Genomic DNA, 23,353 nt, shown 5'->3' on the forward strand with positions numbered 1-23,353 from the left:
GTGTCTAACCTGGACCTGACTGTGTCTCTGCAGTACATAGATGAAGCCCTGCCTCCAGAGTCTCCCTACCTGTATGGGCTCCATCCCAATGCTGAGCTTGGCTTCCTCACTCAGAGCTCGGAGCAGCTCCTGCACACGCTGTTGGAGCTGCAGCCCCGGGACAGCAGCACTGGAGAAGGAGGAGTGGGGACCAGGGAGGAAACGGTAAGAGGGGCAGAGGATCCCATCCCTGTCCCATCCCTCAGTTCTGCACAGCTCAGGCTGTCTCACAGCTGCTCATTGGACTGTGTTCTGCCTGTGCTGGGTACAAACCCAGCCTAAAGCCTCGTTTTATGCAGGACATCACCACAGTGGGGTGTAACTGGAGTATTGGCAGTAATAGGACAGTGGCTTTTAATTACCCCTTGCACTGCGGTGCCTTCGTTATCATCCTCTGAAGGTGTGCAAATAAACCTTGTGTGGCCTCCACTGATCTCTGTGCACCCCTGTGTGTCTGGCATAACAGGCTCCGGAGTGCACAGTCTCCCACTTAAATGTGCCACCCAGAGCTCAGCCCAACTCTTACTGCTACCACCATGTCTCACCCAGCTCCCAGGCTCCCAGGGACCTTGTAATTCCTTACTTCCAGCTGAACCCCTTTGCTGTGCCTATGTACCAGGCTGGTCTTCCTTTGGAAACTCAGAGCTCATCCAAACACGGCCCAAGCATTCCCACCAGGATCGGAAATCAGCCAACACATTCTCAGGTTTTTATTTCTGAAGTCTTAAGGCCCCAGCTCTGTGTTCAAGCTTTGCAAATTGATGAGTAGCTAATGGGAAGCTTATATGAAGCCTGTGGTTTTACACATCTTTCTTTTGCCTTGGTGTGGGGCTGGGGAACTGACTGCCTTCCACTGAGGGGCTCTTAGAAGTGCCCAGTATGTTCAGTTTTTGGTTCATACTGGAATTTGAGGGGACAGTAATAATCCAGAGGTAGCAAAGCCAAAGGAGATGCTCAGAGGTAGCAGATGTGGCTGCCTGTTCTCCCATTCCATTTGCTATTGAAATGCAGTTAAACTGCTCAGCCACAGAAGCAAACTGATCAGTGAGTGCCCCAGCAGTGCTGTCACAGGGCCTGGCCACTCTGCAAACCCCTGGTGACACTCAAGAAGACCCTCACAGGAGCACAGGAGTCCTCATGGCTCTGTCTGGGAATAAAATCTGCCTGAGAGCAGCCAGAGTGTGGCCTCACTGCCCCATGTTGTATCTCAGGGATGCTCCCACTGCTCATTTTCTTCCCAGGGTGATCTCTGTCATGATCTGAGCTGTAACTGCACTGCCTGTGTCCACCTGGTCCTTGGATGAGAGGGAGTTAAGTGTTGTCTCAGCTCCTCCCCTGGAGGATATCCAGCCCCTGCTTCGGCTGAGGTGGTTTTTAGGGAGCTTCCAGGGGAATTGCGAAGCTGTCATTTTCCTGAGGCTCTGACAAGTCCAGTTACTCCCACAGGTTTCTGAGGCCACATTACAGCAAAGGAGCTGTAATTGTTGTGAAGGAATCAGAGCCAAAGGGATTTGCAGGGGAATTTCAAATTAGAGGATATTTCTGTACTGCACCCGAGCTGCAGCTGAAGAGCTTTTCCAGCAGAGCTTTGCTTCAGCTACCTGAGTGTTGGAACAACAGCCCACACATCAGCGCTGCTGACGTGAGTGGGGAGGGTTTGGGGGAGCAGCAACGGGAGGAAATTGGAGTACAGAGTCCAAAATAGGACTGGTGGTGGTCATGGCAATGAAATGCCCCTGGCTGCCTCTGCAGTTGGCACTGGCCCCCACAAACCAGATTTCTGATGTTGGATCATTGAGTTGTAACTGTGTTATGCGCTCCTGAAAAATCCCCAGGAAGCAGGAGTCTTGCTCAGGTTCCAGCACAGCAGTAAAGCAAAGAAATGTGTGAGACTTCCACAGCAAGATGTCTAATGTTCCACAGAAACCTGGGAAATACAGCTGATCCCATGGAGATGAGGGGCTTCATGCCTCCCTGTCAACCAGAAAAGGGTTTGTCTATTTTATTTAATCCTTTAGACACTGGAAACATCCTGTTACATTGGAGATTTCCCTGTTTTGTACTTAGAGTTCCAAAGGAGCTGTGATGGTGACCAGAAAATAATCTTGTTTCATTATGCTTTTCTTCCACGGCTCCATTAGTCCAGAATGCCAAAGTCAGCTTAAAATTCAATTTTCTATAATCACCTCCCTATATCAATAAACCAGAGCAAACCAGCTCATAAGCTCCATTGTCCTGAGGCTCAGCTGAGGCTACAGCCCCATTTGTCTCCTTGTGTTGAGTTCGAATTAAGGAGAAATAAGAAGAGAAGCTTGAAAGCCAAGCACAGAAGAGGCTGCTACATGTCATGGGGGTGTTTTTAAACCATCATTTTGAAAGCTGCTCATCTGACATTACCTTTTGTAAGCAACTGAATTTTAATAGGGCGGGGCAAGCTCTCACAGTCACAGAATCACAGAATGTGCTGAGTTGGAGGGACCCACAAGGATCATTGAGTCCAACCCTCAGCCCTGCACAGACCCATCCCCAAGAGTCACCCCATGTGCCCCAGAGGATCAGCCAAACCCTCCTGGAGCTCTGGCAGCCTTGGGGCTGTGCCCACTGCCCTGGGGAGCCTGGGCAGTGCCCAACCAGCCTCTGGGGGAAGAACCTTTGGCTGAGATCCAACCTGAGCCTGCCCTGACACAGCTCCAGCCATTCCCTGGCTGCTGTCCCTGGTCCCCCCAGAGCAGAGCTCAGTCCCTGCCCCTCCTCTGCCCCTGCCCAGGAAGGTGGAACTGCAATGAGGTTTCCCCTCAGTCTTCTCTTCTCCAGCTGAACACACCACGTGCCCTCAGTGTCCTCACACACCTTCAAATCAAGGCCCTTCCCCATCTTAAATACCTTCCTTTGGACACTCTCTAATGGCTTCAGATCTTCCTTATACTGTGGTGCCCAAAATTGCACCAGAAAAAAGGTGCTGTGCCCAGTGCAGGTGACCTGGGTGGTTTTGGGGACACTGCCTGGCAGGTGAAGTTCTCCTGCCACATTCAGGCTTCTGAGCTAAGGCGGTTCTGGGGTCACTCGTGCCCATCCCTCTCTCCTCCCTTTGGCACACAGGTGAAAGACCTTCTGGAAGAGATGTTGCAGAAGCTGGGCGATGAGTTTAACATGGCAGAGCTGGTGGCCAGGGTGGAGCAGAGGACGCCCTACGCCGTGGTTGCCCTGCAGGAGTGTGAGCGCATGAACGTCCTCACCGGGGAGATCAAGCGCTCGCTGCTGGAGCTGGAGCTGGGCCTGAAGGTGGGACTGTGGGACAATCCTGGGGAATGGTGCTCAGGGAATGAAAGGGGCCACAGGGAATAAAAGTGCTCACGTGCTGCTGGCTGCAAACCCATCTTTGCTCTGCGGGAAGGGCTCACAGATGGATTTCAAATGGCACGGTGCCCTCAGGCATGGGGAGGGGTTACACACACAGCACTGCCTGTGCTTTAGGAACAGAGACCAAGCACTTCTGGCCACCCCATATTGTGGCACAGCAACAGCAGGTCACTCAGAAATTGGGACGTGGCCTATTTAAATGTAAGCCAAAAATCACAACTTTTCATAAAATGTCCGGGTATGGGGGAACTTGGAACAAAGTGTCTTAGAGGCACAAACTGGGCTGAAATCAAAGATTGGTTTTGTGTGAGGACACAAAATGTTCAGAACTGTAAGAGAAAAAGCCTAAAAATGCAAGTTTTGGAAGAAGTACAACTCCCCTTGCTGGGTATGAGTCACCTGCTGATGGAGGAGGGCCAGGACAGACCTACCCTAGGAAGACACCATCCCTGATGCTCCACCACAGCTGCTTCTCCACCCTGGTAGGAAACAATACTCTGCTCCAGGAGGGTGATTCTGTGTCCCTCTGGGTGCTGCCTTTGGCCACACTAGTTGGGATGCAGGTTTCTGGGTTCAGCAGGGTGGGAGGGAGGGCTGTAATTGATACTTCATCCACTGGTAGAAATCATCTTCTGCATCCCCTCCCAGGCAGTTGGTGGGACAAAATATAACAGCTCTGGTTGCCCATTGGGGGATGAATCAGCAGGGATCAGGCTGCACTGCCAGGAAGTGACGACCTGCCTGGCTGTCCTGGTGCCCTGCAACAACATTTCCTGTTCCCCTTGTCATCCCCAAAGACTCCCCCCCAGAGTCAGGTGCTGTACATCCCTTGGGAAAGCCTAAGTGCAGCACAGGGATGCAGCCTGGAGCTGGCAGCACAAACCTGGTGGCTTCAACACTGCCCTGCTGCCTTCCCTGCACCACCACACATGGCCCTGGGGGATGGCACAGAGTCACAGAGTGTGCTGAGCTGGAAGGGACCCACAAGGATCATCAGTCCAACCCTCATCCCTGCACAGGCCCATCCCCAAGAGTCACCCCCTGTGCCCCAGAGGATCAGCCAAACCCTCCTGGAGCTCTGGCAGCCTTGGGGCTGTGCCCACTGCCCTGGGGAGCCTGGGCAGTGCCCAACCAGCCTCTGGGGGAAGAACCTTTGGCTGAGATCCAACCTGAGCCTGCCCTGACACAGCTCCAGCCATTGCCTGGTGCTGTCCCTGGTCCCCCCAGAGCAGAGATTCCATGGGATGAAGTAACAGTTAAGGGCAGCAGTTGCTGGGCATTCCCTGCTCCATCATCTCTGGAATGACAGGTTGTCATCCCATTTCACCAAAATTCTCAGCTCCCAAAACCAGTTTGCACAGTGTAGGAACCATCTGCCTGAAGGATCTGCAGCAGCTTTGACCCAACCGCTTGGCAGGAAGAGCTGCTGGGTGGGCAGGGAGGGCCTGTTCTGAGATGGAAGGACATCCCAGCCCCCTCCTGAGGGCAGCTTGGAAGAGAGATCTCCAAAGGCCCTCCCTGCAGGGGCATGGGTTGGCTCAGGGATTTGGGCAGCAGCTCTGCAGGGATGGGACTGGGCTGTTCCCAAATCCCAGCTGTGTGAGCTGTACCCTGAATCCTGCACATGTGTCTGCAATGCATTTGCTGCTGCTGCTTATTGTCTTCATTAAAGAGAGACATATCACAGTCACTTTGTGGTGGCCAGTGTGGACAGTCCAGTTTAAAATAGGTTGATATTTATGTAGTCAATTATTACAAACAGATTTCACTTATTTTCTAGCATAAGTCAGTGGAATTGAAAATTCTGTTTTCTGAGACAGGTAAACAGAAATGATTTAATGTTTCAATCCCAGAGCAGCAAACAAGATATAATTGCAACATGGACAATGTGTGGCAATTAGATTTAATGTGGGGAAGAATATGCTGTTTAATATTGATAGGGGAATGAGGGGATGCACAAGCTTAAATAAAGCACAGACAAAATAAACGCTGAGAATCAACAATAGAGGGTGCAAACTTCTCCCAAAACCCTGCCATAAATCAGGGCAGGGCAGGAGGTGGTACCTGCAGAAAAGGAACCTCTAATGACTGGAGCAGCCTCAGCACCTGAGGGGGGATTCAGGCACCCAAGGCCAGGACTGGAGGAGAACTGCAAGGGAACAGTTTGAAGCTGTGCCAGGGCAGAGTCAGGTTGGATCTCAGCCAAAGGTTCTTCCCCCAGAGGCTGGTTGGGCTCTGCCCAGGCTCCCCAGGGCAGTGGGCACAGCCCCAAGGCTGCCAGAGCTCCAGGAGGGTTTGGCTGATCCTCTGGGACACAGGGGGTGACTTTTGGGATGGGCCTGTGCAGGGCCAGGAGTTGGACTCCATGATCCTTGTGGGTCCCTTCGAGCTCAGGATTCTGTGAATCTGTGAATCTCTTCTATGGGATGAGCAGCACCATCAGTCTGAGTCAGCATTTCTTCATCTGCTGTTGGCTGAAGAGACATATTTGAAGGGCCTGATAGACCACCAATGGGCAATTCATGGAATCCTTCTGGTTGGAAAAGACCTTTAAGATCATCAAGTCCAACCGTCAACCCAGCACCAACACCATGATCACCACTAAGCCATGTCCATATGCTCGTGTTTTTTGAACACTTCCAGGGATGGTAACTCCACCACAGCGTGTTCCAGTGCTTTACAACCCATTCTGTGAAGAAATTTTTCCTAATATCCAATCTAGCCCTCCTCTGGCACAGTTCTGTGTCTGCAGGCACTCGTGGGTCCCTGAAGAGCTGAGAGATGTCATGCATGACCCACAGCACTGCCCAGCAGTGCCCATGTCCCCATGCCATGGGGCCCGTCGAGCAGCCAGGGAATGCTGATGGCTCTTTCTGCTGCCCTGACTTGACAGCTGGTCTTCACACTCAGTTTGGGGGAGAAATCCTACTTTAATTGTTCCTTCCCAAAGGTTCCTTCCCAAAGCAGCTCCTGTGAGAGCCGCTGGAGCTCGTTAATCCCTGGGGCTGGGGGTCTGCACTGACAGCCCTCAGAGGAGGAGACTTTATAAACCAGGAGCCTCAGAGCTCAGCAGAGAATAAATAAAGCCCAGAGGAAGTAAATCTTACGGGTTTTAACTGACTATCTGCCAAAAGAAGGCGATTTGGAAATGTCAGGCCTAATTTGAATTTTTTGAATAATTCATTGTGTCTTTGTAGCGGAAAGTGATTGTTTGGTCCAAAAATAGGAGACATCCCATTAAGAGGAAGAGAAATTGCAATAGACTGGTGGCCATCAAAAATAACTGGCACGTTGCTCTTCAAAGTCCTTTGTTCTGCCTGACTTGGGTGGGACCAGAGGCTGGGCTGAAACACTTGCATGTTAATGCTGTACCAGCCTCATCTTTGCAAGCAGATCTTTTATTTTGCAATTTGGGTGAAGGATAAGCCTCCAAAATGAGGATAATATATATTCTAAAATAACAAAGTTAGACCAAATTTCGATAGGCTAACGGGGTATTTCACTGTATCAAGTGAAAATAAAATAACCTGAACTGAGAAAACAATTTGTGACAATAGTGTGCTCATCTGGAGGAAATGGCTGCAGGCTGATTAGGGTTTCCTTCGAGGGTGTCTTTAATGAAAATTACTCCCAGCATTTGGGAAAAATAAAATGAAAAAAGTAACTTGAATCATTTCAGATGCACTTTAGTATTCAGCATCTGAAATGCAAATTTATGCATAATTGTGTTTGGACAACTACATGAGATTGCTGCTGTAGATGCTTTGAACCCTCACAGGAGGCTCTGACATTATGCTTGGATGCACAGGTTTTAAAAATTGCTTTTCTCAAGCCTTGCTGAGAATTACATTTGCTAATTCATTTGTTTCCTGAAAGTAAAACTAGACATGATATATGATCAGGGGGTTATGTCTTTAAATCAATTTGACTGCTTGCACACATTTTGCAAGATTTTTTCCCATGTTAAAACCCTTCCAGGAGTGCAAAATTCTCCTGTCTCAGTGTCCTGCTTTGGCCAGTGCAGGACTTTGCTCCTCAGACTATTTTTAGTTCCTCTATGGTCTTATCATGGCTTTAGACCATTGATACTTCCTTTCCATGTCCAATTTCTCCTAAGATGGGAGATGGTGACCACAGGGTATGAACAAAGAAGGAATTGCAATGGTGCTTCAGGGTTTGTGGCCAGTGTTCAGTAACAAAGTCATGACAACTGCCCTGATGGGGTCAGACCATCCTGACAGGCTGGAGAAGGTCCCTGCCAGCCCCTCTGATCTTCTGGAGGCTGAGCTTTGATGTTGGATCAGGAAATTGTCTCCGAGTGTGTTATGGAGAAAGTGAAACACAGGTGCCCCTGGGGCTTGCACTGCCTTGTGTGTCTGTCACTTCATGGCAAGTGCCAACACGAGCCATCTCTCATTTGTGTTGGACCCTCGTGCTTGGGGTAACCCAGGACTTCAAAGCCCTTTGACCACATGATCCATCATTTTGAGATTCCCCACAGTTGTAAAATCATTGATTAGAAATCATGAGGAGGCAGAGACTCCCCTGGGATGGCACAGGTGAGGTGTGTTTTGAAAGGTGGTTGCAGTTGTTCCTCATGTTTTAATACTAACTGCAAATATTCCTACTTCACCTTTTCATTTAACCTCATTTGTTTCTTTTGGCTTCAAAGACCTTAAACTCTTTGTACTCATGATTTTCTCTATCCACCATAATCTGTTCTCCTTGGGGAAACCCAGCAGGTTCAGATGGTGTGGCAGAGGTTTAATCATGCCTTGTACCAGTCCCTCCTGATGAGACAGGAACATTTCCCAGGGAAATCCACAGACCTTGGGAGGGAGGAGGAATCTGATTACAGATCCCAGGGCTGCAGCATCTTCCAGGCGTGGGGCAGTGCAAAAGTCCTCTGAGCTCCCATTGGAATTGGTGGGTGCTGGGGACTTCCCCTTGAAGTCCTGCCCTTGCTTATTGCCAGACAAGATGGATTTTATTGTGGATGTTTAGAATGCTTCACAGGAACAGAAAAAGAGAAAAAAATAATAATGAGAAAAATATGAAGAAGAAGACGATGATGAAGACGAAGGAGAAGAATAAAAAGATGGAGAAGAAGAAAAGGAGGAGAAGAAAAGAAGGAGAAGAAGAAAAAGATGAAGAAGAAAAGAATCAGCATAAGAAGAAGAAGAAAAATATGAAGAAGGAGAAGAAGAAAAGAAGAAGAAGAAGAAGGAGGAGAAGATGAAGAAGAAAAAGAAGAAGAAAAAGGAGGAGAAGAAGAAGAAGAAAAGAAAAAGAAAAAGGGGGGGAAAAGGAGAAAAAAATAGGGTTGTAAGTCAAGTTCTAAAAAGCCAGAAGTGCTTGAATGGACATTTCCAAGGCCTGAATTCAGCTGACAGCCCTCTTTGCTCCCACACAACAGTGTATGGGGCAGGTGTGTGTCCAAAGCCCTTGTTGAAGTTGTCACCCAGCAGCTCCCAGGGCTGTGGTTGGTTCAGGGCATTCCTGTCCTGGACACTTGTCTGCCAAGGTGGAGGCTCTGGGCTCTTTGTAGAAGGACTTGCTGACCCCAGAGCAAGCCTGGTTTGCCCTAAAGAGGCTGGGGAGAGGTGGGAATCAGGTTCTTCTCCCAGCAAACAAGGGACAGGACAAGAGGAAACAGCCTCAAGCTGCAGCAGGGAAGGTTTAGATTGAATATTAGGGAAAATTTCTTCATGGAAAGGGTTGTAAATCCCTGGCACAGCTGCCCAAGGCAGTGGTGGAGTCACCATCCCTGGGAGTGTTCAAAAAACATGTGGATGTGGCACTTGAGATGTAGTTTAGTGGTGAACATGGTGGTGGTGGGTTGATGGTTGGACTTGGTGGTCTTAAAGGTCTTTTCCAGCTTTAACCATTCCATGATTCTGTGGTTCTAAGCCTCGGTCACTCCATGCAGAGCTTCCACTTGTTGGTGTTGGATGCACCACGTTCCATCGCCCAGGGCACCCTCCTGTGTCCCAAGCTCTGGTGGGTGTCCAGCTGTGACCTTGTCCCTCTGGAGCCTGGCAGTGGTGCCTGCAGGTCAGAGCCCTGCAGGGCATGGTCAGACCAGGAACAAACTGCAAAGATTTGGAACTGCTGGGTCTGCCAAGAATTGCTAAATGTGTGTGGGGGTGAGGTGCTTTGAGCAGATTTCAACTTTTGCTAAAGCTTTCTGGATTTTTGTGGCCCCAGTACAGGGCACCTCTGCTGACCTCATGGCTGGAGGCACTGACATCCTGGGAAAGAACAGTTGGAATTTTTTAATGTGAATAGACTGACCCAATTCCCTCACCCTTGTTCTCAGCAATGGCTCAACTGATTTCAGTTGATCTTTCCAAAAACACTCAGCCTGAGGCAAAGAGAAACTGTAAGTCACATAAATTCTGGTGAAATGATAAGAGGATAAAAGGAAGTTTTTATAATGGAAACCAGTGATCATTCCTGATCATTATCTGATCATTCCATACAGGGGAAGCTGAGCCTGTGTTTGCAGGTTTTTTATTTGCAGCCTTGCTTGGTTTGAGTGGGGCAGAATCACAGATTAGTTGTTCAGGATATTGTCTAGTCCAACCCCATCCCCAAAACAGGGACAGGTTATCTGGGACCCACTCCAGTTGGGTTTGGAAATTTCCAAGGATGGAGACTCAGAGCCTCTCTGGATAACCTGTTCCAGTGTTCAGCCACCCTGACACTGTATTTTGATGAAATGTCCTGTATTTCAAATGGTTCCCATTGCCTCATGTCCTGTCACTGGACACCCCTGAGAAGAGTCTGGCTCCATGTTCTTTGCTTCCTGCCATCAGATGTTCATAGGCATTGAGAACCCCCCTGAGCCACCTCTCCCTGGGGTTGAGCAATCCTCAGCACTGGTCCCAGCACAGCAGACGTGGCCTCACCAGTGCCATGACATGGTCTCCAACCTATCCCAGGCTCAGAGAGGCTCCAGGCACTGCCTGCAGTCCCAGGCACAGCCCCTGTCAGCAGCTTGGCCTGAGCTGAGCCTCTGCTGTGCCAGTCAGCTGCCCCAGGTGGGGACAATGACTCGTGGAGTGTCACCACCCCACCTGTACCCTGGTGAGCTCCATCTGTGTGTCCCCTGGTGCAACCTGCTGCACAACCTGCTGCAGCTCTGAACAGCCTCTCCCAGCTGTCCTTTAGCCTTGGTAACATCCAGGCATCTCTCATCTAGATTTCATAAGATTTCAGCTGAATACAGCAAGAATTTTCTTAATTTTAGTCTCTCAGGCCATGGGAACCCTCTGCAGAGCACCACGAGTTCAAGAGGGATGTGTGGTTGATGTGCAGAACCCCTCTTTGGCCAGGCAATGATGTTCCAGCTCTTCTGCCTGAACAAAAGTGATCCAGGTTTCTAAATGCTTTAAAGCTAATTACTTGCTGCATAAAGGATAAGTCAAACCTTTCTCTTTATCTCACTTGGCTGAATCATATCTTACTTTGTTGTGTGTTTCCCTGCTGTGGAAGGAACTGTGATTACATTTGCAGACAACACGTGAAGTTAAAAAGAAAATCTTGCACTGCCAAAGCAATAGATGAGGAGAGGAGGGAGAGGAAGTGGAGGAGAGGAGGGGAGAGGACTTGACTTAACAAACATTTGGACAATTTTGGAGTAGATCATCAGAGACTCCAGTGTCCTGCCCTGGCAGTGAATGAGAACACCTTTGAACCTTTGAAAACTGGCTCTAACAAATCTTCAGTCCACAAGTCCAAACAGAAGAAAAAAGGGGCCAACTGAGGGACACCCCCTTTCACTGTCCCACAGCTTCTCCTCCCAGTAGTGTGTTTACAGCAGGGAAGATGAGGATGCAGGAATGTGCAACAGCAGGTGTTCAAGAAAGCCCCAAACTCCTGAAGCCCTTCACAGTCCATGACCACCAGTGACTGTGTGGGGTGAGCTGCTGTTCCTCACGTCCCAGCCCAGCTTCTGCTTGAACAGCCTTTGCTGAACAGTTATCAGTGCTGATTGTGCCCTTTCTCACACAGGGAGAGCTGACCATGACCAGTGACATGGAGAGCCTGCAGAATGCCCTCTTCTTGGACATGGTGCCCGAGTCCTGGGGAAGGAAGTCCTACCCTTCCACAGCCAGCCTGGGCACGTGGTTCACTGACCTCCTCGCTCGCATCAACGAGCTGGACACCTGGACTGGAGACTTCTCCCTGCCCTGCACGGTGTGGCTTGGTGGGTTCTTCAACCCCCAGTCCATCCTGACAGCCATCATGCAGACCACGGCCAGGAAGAACAAGTGGCCTTTGGACAGGATGGCCCTGCAGTGTGATGTGACAAAGAAGAGCAGAGAGGATTTTGCCAGCCCCCCTCGGGAAGGGGCCTATATCCATGGCCTGTTCATGGAAGGAGCACGCTGGGATGCACAGGTGAGCTCACCAAGGCTCTTGGGTTGGGAGGGAAGCCATGGATGTCATGTCCTTATTCCTTGGTGCTGCACTCAGGAAACTTCTCAGCCTGGACAGGCTCTCATCTGAAATAGTCATCTGAGCTGCCTCTTCAGGAAGGACAGATGGGAGATCTGGGCCTCTCCTGGGCGGCCCAGAGCGGGAGTCTAAGGTGGTCAGAGGAATCACCCTTTGGAGCTCAGCTCCATGGCTGTGAAGGAAGTCCAGGGTGCTCAGCTTGGACTGACACATCCAGTGTGTCCCAGGTGAATCTCACTGACTGAACCGTGCTCAGTACTTGAGGTCCTGCTACAGACAGACAGCCCTGGCAGGGCTGCACTGTCCCCACACCTCCACATGGTGTGATTTCACTGCTGCCTCCAAAAGTGACAGATTTTTTGGGGTCACTGCTCTGTTGCCTGTTTGGCAACAGTGGAGAGAGAGGAGCGGACTCTGCTTTCCTACGTTCTCACATCCTCAGGGCTGGATGGATGGGATGTGCCACACCCAGAGCACTGTGCTTCCATTGTCAGGTGCTGCAGGATGTGACCAAAAATTAATCATATTCTTTATCCATTCCCTTAAATAAAGCTTGATGAAGGTCTAACCTGGATAGTCCACGTGGACTCAGGCTGTTGACTCAGGATGGGGGGTGGGCTGACTCTGGACAAGCAGAACACAGTGAGTGTCCCTTGCTCTTCTTTCCCCCTCTGGGTGAGAGGGACACCTTTCAGCTGGAGCACAACCTCAGGCAGCCAAGATGAGGACCATACCCACCTCTTGGGCACTTGCTGTTCCTGCCTGTGGAGCCCTGGCATCCTCTTGGAGCAGCATCCCAAGGAGCACAGCTCTCCCTGTGAGTCCTTCTGACAGTTGTCAGCTGCAGGAGCACAGCCTGCAGAGCCAGAGCCCTCAGACTGACAATTCCCACTGGGTCTGGTTCTGTGATTTGCCTGGCCTGTGGGGCTGTGATTCCCAGTTTGTTCTGTGCGTGGGAATTCAAGGACAGTGGTTCCTGCAGCTCTTCCTGTGCTCTGCTGCTGCTGCCAGGGATCTGTGAGAGACAGAACACTGACCAAAGTGGGTCACCCAAAACCTTCTGATCTGTGTCGAGTTTACCCTTTCACAAGAAGAGGCCTTTATGTCAGACACAGCTCTTTACCCAGAGCCAGCTCTTAAGACTCCAAGTCTTAACCTCGAAGATCCCTCTTTATCTGCTGTGGGACCTGGTGGGCGGCTGCTGAGGAGCCTGTTAGATCCTGAATCCCAGCCTGACCTTGCAATTCATGTCCAACACTCACTACTTATTTGTCATCTCCCTCTCTGCAATGGTTTGCCTTGAAGGACAGGAAATTAAGCAAAGCTTTGACCTCACTGAGTGATGCCATCCAGTGCATTTGATCACAAATCCTTGGGAAGGTCAAACTTCCAGGCCCTTTTTCACTCTGGAAATGGGTTGACATGTACAGACATGGGTCTGGAAAGCCACAGGCAGTCAGGAACATGGGCAAAGGCTCTGTCAGGGGATTGCAGTGAAGGTCTCGTGTGGGTGTCATGTCAGATCCCCTCCATGGTTTTGCTCTGCTCCCAGCAGAGCTCCCAGCAGCAGAACAGGGACCAACCAGCCCAGTCTGATTCCCAGCCCTGGTCCCACAGTTCCCTGACTATTCCGTTCTCTAAGTCTGTGGTGTGGCTGCCACACACAGCCCCTTGGAATCACAGCCCTCACCACAGGGAGCACTGCATTTCAGCTGCCCTCAAACCCTGACATCTGACAGGTACAAACCAACTGGACACAACACAACAGAGAAAGTTTAGAAAAATTCCTGGTCGTGCATATCAAATAATCCTTTTAAAAAAATTCCACTGACTGGTGTTACATTTTCCTTTACCATCCTTGCCACCATTACTAGAACTGAGTTCTGCCCAGGTTTTGCCCAGGTTTTACCCAGCGCCAGTCAGGGCTGGAAGGGAAGAGTGAGAAGTTTTGGTGGTGCAAAGCCAGAAATCTTTTGGGAAACATGTGGCTTCTCCCCTCAGCCTCCCCCTAATAACTCATCCAGGTGATTGCATTCAGCAATGAGCTTTGTCTGCAGGGACCATCCCAGCCCCAGGAACTGTGTTTTTCTGATTACATTTTCCTTGTGATTGAAAGATACTGAGCAAATACCTTTATGGAACCATTCATAATCTCTGGTATCATGCTTCAATTTATTTCAGAAAGGAAAAGGATATTTTCATGGGTTGCTGCTCACACTGAAATATCATTTCCACTGAGTGGAACTATTCATTTCACCTATAATCCAGTGAGCACCAGTATATTAATGGATGCAGGACTTTTAAAACAGGTGCACAGCTCTTTTGGGTTGTATACTCCTTCCAAATTAATCCTCTGATAAAAATGGCAGGCCCTATTTAGAAGCATCCTCTGGGGAACACCTCCACTCTTAAAAGAATATTTCACATTTAGGTTGTGCCTCCAAAAAAAGGAAAAAGTCCCTCTATGTTCTGCTACACACATTTTTCTATTTATTTAAACATTTATGTTTGCCCTTGGGTGTCTTAAATTTATAAAACATTCATTACAAACCAGCAGGCAGCTATTAAATGAAATGAAACTAAGCAGATTATTTTGGGTGCAAATGATGTGTTGCTGCAGCCCTGTTCAAGTCAGTGGCACTCAGTGAGAGATGTTTCCACTGGGGACACTCTGAGACATTTTATCTCAAGCCAGGGGAGCCTTGCTGACTGATTCCTGGCTTTTCTGCTCCCAGCAATGGCCAGTTTGATGCCAAGAATGTGCCCTGCAACTCCCCAAGGGGAGAGGTGGCTTTTACACCACGTGTGGCAAGTGAAGCCTTGCCAGGTGCAGACAGCACAGCCCCTTGTCATGGAACCATGGAGTCATGGAATGGGTTGGGTTGGAAGGGACCTTAAAGCTCATCTAATGGGCAGGGACACCTTCCATTATCCCAGGTTGCTCCAAGCCCTGTCCAACCTGGCCTTGGACACTTCCAGGGATGGGGCAGCCACAGCTTCTCTGGGCAACCTGTGCCAGGGCCTCCCCACCCTCACAGGGAACAATTTCTTTTCATTCCCCTGGTCCAGTTGAAGCCACAAACCCCATCACTCTCTGGACCCCCTTGGGGTGATGTTTCTTCTGCTCCTCTGCTGGTCACCAACCCCTCCTCCCTGCAAACAGGTTCCAGTGTCCCAAAGGCAGCCGAGCCGTGCTGGGGTCCTCGGGCCAACTGACCCCAATGGGCTGTGCTGGGAGGGCCCCTGTGCTGGTGAACCTCAGTGTGCACAGAGTGTGAGGGGTGTTGGGTGTTGTCTCACTGTGTCTGGAGTTGGGCCCATCATTCCCCACCTCTGCCTCGTGACAGCTGGTTTGTGTCTTCAGACCCATCAACATGTTCCCTCCCTCATGGCCTGTGGGGAAGCCAGGACAAGCAGAAAGGGCTTTGTGAGGATCTGAGGCCCGAGCTCCCCGAGCTTTGCACCAGGAAAAGCTGTGCCAGTAGTCAGGAAAAATTGCTTTCAGAGTAGAATTAATTTCTTATCATAAGAGCGATAAAAAATGCAAATGCAAATCAGCCCAGACATAACAAAATGATGTGTTACATGGAGGTACCTCAGGAAGTTTTCAACTCTTGGTAACCCAGAAACAGGTAGAATATCTCTTGGAAATTTGATTTGAAGCAGTCCCAGCAGTTAAAAAAAAAAAAGAGAACTGATCAAAATCCGGTCTCAGAACTGAAAGATGTAGATTTCAAAAGAGTGCATAACAATGTTTAATAAATAGCTACTTTGCAAGGTTTTATAAGAATTATTTAATGTTTGTTCAGCACGTTGAAAATATAAAATCCTAAATGAGAGCTGGATTTATCACAGTTCAGTATAACAGATGGCATTAGTACAATTAAACTGAGGTGTGTGGCAAGAGGGATTATTTTTCTTCACTCATTTGCAGAACTAAATAAACTACTGGAGAGGCTGAACCTCATTCCACAGCCCTGATGTAAGAGCACTGGAAATAATAATGATATGTGAGGGTGAGCTGCAGAGAGAGGCTGTTTCTCTAGAACTGAAAAGCTTTGTTTCTGTTTCTCTATTTGTTTTCATTTGGTCTCTCTAACCTCCATTAACAATTTTGCAGCTCCCTGGCAATGGATTGATGTGTAGGGCATTTTACTGTCAGAAAGGGAGATAGAAGATCCCAGAGAAACCCAAATGAGAGAAACAAGCTGTTGATTTCTTGCCCTGGCAGAGCACTGTCTTTGTCCTGTGTTGGGCAGCCTGGGCAGGGCATTGCTCTGAAGGGGATATTTAGTGACAATATTCCCTCAGGAACAGACCTGTTGAATCCTCCTTGTTGGTGTGAGCACCTGTGAGAGGGGAAAGCAGCCTGTGGTGCCTTTTGGGGCCACACAAACCACTGTGTGCATTTCATTTCCCAGCCAAGTGCTCGGATTTTGGTGGTGGGATGGAACCTCACTTGGTGACTTTTAGTGAGTGTTGTTCTCCATCCCCAGCCCCGTTCAGGTGCCCACCATTGCTCCTGCCACAAGCAACACTTCCCACGAGGGGAGTCTGGTCTGGCAAAACCTTGAGAAAGAGCTGCATGAGAATAATCCCAGAATCCCAAAATCCCTGAGGTTGGAAAAGCCCTCCCAGCCCATGGAGTCCCCCCTGTGCCCAATGCCCACCTTGTCCCCCAGCCCAGAGCACTGAGTGCCACGGCCAGGCCTTCCTGGGACACCTCCAGGGCTGGGCACTCCAAACCTCCCTGGGCAGCCCCTGCCAAGGCCTCACCACCCTTTGCAGGAAGAAATTCCTTCTGATATCCAGCCTGACCCTTCCCTGGCACAGCTGAGGCTGAGTCCTCTCATCCTGTCCCTTGTTGCCTGGCAATAGGACAAGAGGAAATGGCCTCAAGCTGCACCACATTAGAAGCCAGAACAAGAGAAGTGAAGACTTTGCCCATAATGTGGCTGGACAGAGCCAAGAACGTTGTTCCCCCACAAAGTCCTGCTCAGATGTGTGTGGGTCTGAGCACCTGATGGGAGGCAGGCTCTGTACCCTTGAGATAACCAGCACTGAGAGAGGCTCGTGGTGAGACAGGGCAGGTGTTGGATCCAGACCCTCCTTCCCTCAGACTCATCCAGCCCCTTGAGCTCAGGAAAGCTGTTTGCACTTCCTCAGTAAGACCAACCTGTATAAAAATCACAGAAGATGATGCTGTGATGGAGCAGCTGATGGACACCTTGGAACTCTAACTGAGCTTTGTCTCCTTTCCTTTGCAGGCCGGGCTGATCACCGATGCCAGGCTCAAGGAGCTCACCCCAGCCATGCCTGTCCTGTTCATCAGGGCCATCCCTGCTGACAAACAGGACACCAGGGCCATGTACCCATGTCCTCTGTACAAAACACGCCAGAGAGGCCCAACTTACGTGTGGACTTTCAACCTTAAAACCAAGGACAACCCTGCCAAGTGGGTGCTGGCTGGTGTGGCCCTGCTGCTGCAGGTCTAGGGGCACCCCCACACCTCCCATTTGCAAATCCCAACATTGCCTTCCTCAGGCAATTTAAACAATTAAATGCTGAGGTTTAGCCCAAGCTCCATCTCTCCAATGGACTCAGTCCCCAGGACTCTCTCTCAGCACTGGAGACATGGCCATAACAGAGCCTGTGAGAGGTGACAGAGGTGCAGAGGGACACATGGACCAGGCTCATGGCTGCTGTAAACCCAGATCCTGTAATTCCTACCCTGCTGCACTGGAGCACCGGAGGATCCCAGCCTGCAGCCTGAAAATCCACACTCAGAGGCGTGAAATATCTTAATCTAAATCTAGTTTTTATTTCTATTTTATATTCCAAATTTTAAAATCAGTGGACTTTTCCAAAACACTCAGATAGTCCAGTGACTTGTGAAATTCTCCAGACCTTGTTTTTTTCTCTGTGTTTCTTTCCCATGTGTGTGATGTTGAAAGCTGGGAGGTGAGCAGATGTTGTGGTTATAAACTGTTTCTTGCTAACTTTCTAAATTTTAGAAACACTGAAAATAGTGGTAATATCCAATGTGCTTAATGGAATCAACTGTAAAAGTAGAGCACAGGCGTTATTTAAGAGAATTTTTCATGGTCATAGAGACTTACTAGGTCTGGCTGAGCTGGAGCTCATTTCCCCACAGCAGCCTTCCCAGTGCTGTGCTGTGCACTGGTAGCCAGAAGGGGGTTGGTAACACACCAGTGTTTTGGCTGCTGCTGAGCACAGCACCAGCACTGTAACATTCCCTCCTCAATGAAAGGAAGATCTTGGGAAGGGACACAGCCGGGCCAGCTGATCCAGACTGAGCAAAGGGATATTCCAGACCATATGATGTCAGCTCAGATATAAAAGCTGAGGCAAGGAGCAGGAAGGGGGGCATTCATTGTGTCCAATGGCTGAGGAATCATCATGTGTACCCAAGCCCTGCTTCTGGGGAGAGGCTGCCCATCTCTGCTCATGGGAAGTAGAGAATAAACCCTGTTATCTTTCGCTTTTACACGCGCAAGCTTCTGCTTTACTTTTGGCTTTAAATAAACTGCCTTATCCCAACCCATGAGTTGGTTTTTTTTCCACCTTACTCTCTCCCCTGTCCCGCTGGGAAGGGGAGTGATAGAGTAGCTGGGTGGGCTCCAGGTGTTCAGCCAAGGTGAACCCTCCACAGTCCTTTCTGGTGCCCAACGTGGGATGAGATAAAGGCAGTTTTATATATATATATGTACATATATATATGTATATATACATATATATATATATTGCATGCTGTAGTGATAGCAGCTGTTGAATAGCAAGCTCCTGTGCGGGACATGGAGTTTGCTGGCTGCACTGCTTATCACTTTATTTTGCTAAGTTTTGGGAACATATTAATCTAAACAGTGTCTCCATGCTTTGCTTTTACACCAATGGCCTTGTTATTCTCGGGGAGTTGTCTTCTGGGGAGCTGTCTGAGGACGATGGAGGAACACACCCTTTCCCCCTTCCCTGGCATTGATATAAATGGCTTTATAATGAAGTCTCCCATGCTCCTTGCTAATCCTTATGTGAACTGTTTAGTAATGTTACTGTTGCTAACTAATACTGTCAGCACATTAGGGAGTTCTTGGATTCTGGTGTTATCCTGGTGTAGGAGAAAACAAACTTTAGGTGATGATATATTGGGATGCACCCCGAGGTGCCCAGTTCCTGGGTGGCAGGGAGTGTGGAAGGATCTGGGCAGGTTCCCAGGGCATTTGACACCTCCCATTACCTGGGCCTTCACACCTGAACAGGCAAACACCCTGGCAAACTGACCCGTCAGCTGAGGGAAGGGGCCTCGCCTACCCCGATCAAAACCAGCAGCTTCTTGCCCTGTCCTGGGGCCTGGCCTGTGCTTATCGAGCCACAGTTCAATACTCTCAGAAGACTGTAGTGGAGGCAGGGACCCAAATTGCAATAGAGGACACTCTGGCTGAGACAGGGACTCAAAGCACAGCAACTGCAGTCATTGCCCCAGTAGTGAAAAGGAAGAAATGGATAAGGCAAGCTACAGGGCCATAGCAGGGTTTAGCAAGGGAAGAGGAGGAGGACGAAGAAGAAGGAGTAGAAGGAGGAGACGGGGCAGATAAGAAAGCTGGTTCTTCAACAAAGGAAGTCAGACAGTAAACTGAGGTTACCTGGTCCCTGACCTCATCAGAACTCTGGGACTTATGGAAAGATTCCAGCTGCCAGCCTGGTGAACGGATTCCTGCCTCGATGCTGGGACAACAGGGCTGATAGTCAACAACTGGAAGGTCATGAAGCCCAGCTGGGATCCCTTGCCAGAGATCACCAAATTGAAAGAGGAATTGGAAAGGAGAGAACAATTTGCAGTGTTTGGAGATGGCTCCTCTCAAGTGTGAGGGAAAGGTATCCATTCCAGGAAGATCTAATGAGCTCCCTGAGAAAGTGGGGCCACTGGAGATGAAAGTATCCAGTACTGGAGAGAATTAGCAGTGCTGGAAATCATTTGTAGTAACCTAAGAAGGGATGACACCCCCAAAGACCCAGAGGATGTTCATTGCACGATGGCCATGTGGAGGAAGGTGGTCCAAAGCACCCTTGAGTCATATTCTAACAGTCAGGTAACATTATATTACCCACACACAGATTCACCAACTGTAGAGGATGCTCACGGGAAGCAGAGAATAAACCCTGTTGTCTTTTGCTTTGCTTTAGTGCGTGCAAGCTTCTGCTTTACTTTTGGCTTTAAATAAACTACCTGATCCTGACCCACGAGTGGTTTTTCCACATTACTCTCTCCCCTGTCTGGCTGGAAAGGGGAGTGATAGAGTGGCTGGGTGGGCTCCAGGCGTCCAGCCAAGGTCAACCCACCATGCTAATGAAACTCATTATTCCCAGACTAATCTCTAGAAGTTGCCTGTAGGCCTGTGCCATGTGTTTAATCACAGCACAGAGAGCAAACAGGAGGTCAGGTGGGAGGAACAAACCTGCCTGGGTATTTAATCCTGACTGGGTGGCTGAGAACTGATGTGTTCCCAGAGCAGAGCTGGGTGTGCAGATGGCAGTGAGCCAGACACACAGAGCATCGCTCTGGACTGCAGGGGCTGAGCCCTGGGAGTTGGGAATCACAGAATCCCAGAATATGCTGGGTTGGAAGGACCCACAAGGATCATCGAACCCAACCCTCAGCCCTGCACAGACCCATCCCCAAGAGTCACCCCCTGTGCCCCAGAGGATCAGCCAAACCCTCCTGGAGCTCTGGCAGCCTTGGGGCTGTGCCCACTGCCCTGGGGAGCCTGGGCAGTGCCCAACCAGCCTCTGGGGGAAGAACCTTTGCCTGAGATCCAACCTGAGCCTGCCCTGACACAGCTCCAGCCATTCCCTGGCTGCTGTCCCTGGTCCCCCCCGAGCAGAGATCAGTCCCTGCCCCTCCTCTGCCCCTCCTGAGGAATTTGTCCCCTCTGAGCTCTGCTGTGCTCCATCTCTTGCAGCACCTGGAAGTTCCATCCACTTTATGGCTTTACCTGTTAAACAGCCTTTACCTCAACCCACAAGTTTCTTTATCTCAACCCACCAGTTTTCATACTTTTGCCCTTTTACCTCACTCCATCCCTGTGGGAGGGAGGGAGCCAGGGAGTGTGTGGGGCTTGGCTGCTACTGGGGTTGAACCAGGACAGTGTGTCTGTGGGCAGGGTTTGGTCTCTCAGAGCTTCATATCAAACTGAGCAGCTTCATGGATGGCCTCAGCACACACTGGAGAAGACATGGTCAACTCTCTGCCAGTCCAGGGTATCAACTTCCCTCCCACTGAGAGTCCTGCAGGAGGGTAAAGTCCTCAGGCCTTGCAGGAGGTCCACAGGAACTCTCTTGCTCTGAGCAGCACAGCAGCTCTTCCTGCAGGAATGAGAAGATACAAAATCCTTGGGTTTGCAGTCCTGGAGAATGGCAAAGTTCTGGCTGAAGGGAAGGTGGGAAAACTCTCTGGTAAGAACTCTGTTTAATTGCCAGGCAGTGTCTCCAAGGTACAGCCCCAAAAATTAATGATGAAGAAGTTAGTTGTGGCTTAGCAAAAGCCATCTGCAAATATCTAAAGCAACGGAGAGAGCTGCTTTAAGCTGCCTATTTTAAAATGCCTCTAACCCGTAAATGAGAGTCTGTGGACTATCCCACTTAATGAGTACCTGGCTAGAAGAGGTCTGTTAGCTGGGGAAAGCTATCCTATTAAATTAAATCCCTCACAGTTTGAATTAAAACCTGTCAATTAGATGTGTAATGTACACTGGTCACTTCCCAGGGCTTTGCAAAGTTGGAAACATTAAATTCTCCGTGGATTTCACCATTCAGGAAGTTCAGTTGCATAAACAGAGCACGGTTGAATTAAATACAGAAAAGCAGAACCAGAATGTAGAGTAAGTGCATCGTGCTCCAGATAATCCATCCTGCTGGATTAGTCCTTCTTAGGTATTTCTTGAATATTTCTTTACCATGGGGGACCTTCTCACTCTCTACAACCACCTGACAGGAGGGGGGAGCCGGGGTGGGTTGGGCTCTGCTTCCCAGGAACAAGGGACAGGATGAGAGGAAATGGACTTAAATTGCACCAGGGGATGGTCAGGTTGGACATCAGGAGGAATTTCTCCCTAGAAAGGGTGGTCAGGCACTGGCAGGGGCTGCCTGTCCAAGGAAGGCCTGGCCGTGGCACTCAGTGCTCTGGGCTGGGGGACAAGGTGGGCATCGGGCACAGGGTGGACTTGATGGGCTGGGAGGGCTTTTCCAACCTCAGGGATCCTCTGTGTGACTCTGTGATCCTCAATGCTCTGTTTGTGGGATTTCCTGCCGTTCTGGAGAGTGTTACTATCATAAATTTCAGGCTGCCTCTCTTTCAAAACCTTTCCTCCTTTTTCCAGCACACCAGGGCCTCTCTCTGCTCACTGTTGCCCCTCAGACCTACAGGAAAGGAGAAGCTCAGTAACTCCCCAGGCACTCCCTGCTCTTTACAGAGCCACAGCCTGGGCTGTTCTCTTGCCAGCTGAACAAGAATGGGCTGTTGACAACAAAATTAATCGGATTGTTTTATTTATTATATACATCTCCCTGCATAATTCACCAGTTGGGCAGGCAGGGGAGTGGGGAGATATTTATAGATACTAGAAATGTCATCAGGGTGTTCATTCCTCATCCTTTGAAAATCGTCACAGGAGACTTGGCTGTAAAATGCTACAAGAGGATGGTGAATAATTTGGTGCTTTAGGGGGTGAAAAAAACATCTGACAGGTGTGAGATATTCCAGCCATATCTGCCCAAAGCAGGCCATTAAATCCAGCTGCCCAGGCTGGTCAGTGGGAGCAGTGCATTGGCAAAGGTCACCATTGTCTGTCCCTGAGCTCTTGGAAGCAGCTGCCCACTTGGCATTGCCAGTGTGCACCTTCCTGCCCACCCTGCCCTGCCTGGAGTGGAGAGACTGGCCAGGGCCCCATCCCAGGAGCTGGCACAGCTGGTGCTGAGGGCTGAGCACTTTGGGTAACCTTGGGGCATGTCTGAGGTTGGGCTGCAGCAGGGCAGGGGTTTGGGCAGTGCTGGGAGCTGTGCCAGCAGGGTGGGCAATAGGGCAGGGGGTCAGGTGGGACCCCACCTGTGCTACCTCCAACTCTGGGGTCCCCAGCACAGGAAACATGGATCTCTTGGAGCGAGGCCAGAGGATGGAGCAGCTCTGCTGGGAGGAAAGGCTGAGAGTGTGGGGATTGTTCAACCTGGAGGAGAAAAGCTCTGGGGTGACCTAATTAAGGCCAGTGCCCAACCACCCTCTGGGGGAAGAATCATTTCCTACAAAAATCCAGCCTAGCCTTCCCCTGCTGGAGAGCAGAGATTGGAGCTGCCCAGGGGATTCCAGACTGGCTCAGCCTTTCTGGATCTCCACGGGGTTGCTTTGGGCCTGACTCCTCAAAAGGTCTGTGGGCAACTGGTTAACTCCAGATTGGTGACATTTTCCAAAGAGATGAAAGTG

The 23,353-nt window shown here is 49.9% G+C and overlaps 1 protein-coding gene across 6 annotated transcripts in view; it reads left to right on the plus strand.

The window, feature by feature from the left end:
• DNAH9 (dynein axonemal heavy chain 9) overlaps nucleotides 1-18,617 on the plus strand; it is a 192,266-nt gene extending 173,649 nt beyond the window's left edge. For all 6 annotated transcript variants that reach the window (XM_064675616.1, XM_064675618.1, XM_064675617.1 and 3 more), the window contains 4 exons: nucleotides 34-204; nucleotides 3,139-3,321; nucleotides 11,416-11,805; nucleotides 17,130-18,617. In XM_064675616.1, coding sequence (XP_064531686.1) covers nucleotides 34-204; nucleotides 3,139-3,321; nucleotides 11,416-11,805; nucleotides 17,130-17,357 — 972 coding nt within the window. In that variant the 3' untranslated portion in view covers nucleotides 17,358-18,617. The remainder of the gene's footprint in view (nucleotides 1-33; nucleotides 205-3,138; nucleotides 3,322-11,415; nucleotides 11,806-17,129) is intronic.
• The last annotated feature ends 4,736 nt before the right edge of the window (nucleotides 18,618-23,353 follow it).

This window comes from Pseudopipra pipra, chromosome 19, assembly GCF_036250125.1.
Source record: "Pseudopipra pipra isolate bDixPip1 chromosome 19, bDixPip1.hap1, whole genome shotgun sequence".
Lineage (NCBI taxonomy): Eukaryota > Metazoa > Chordata > Aves > Passeriformes > Pipridae > Pseudopipra > Pseudopipra pipra.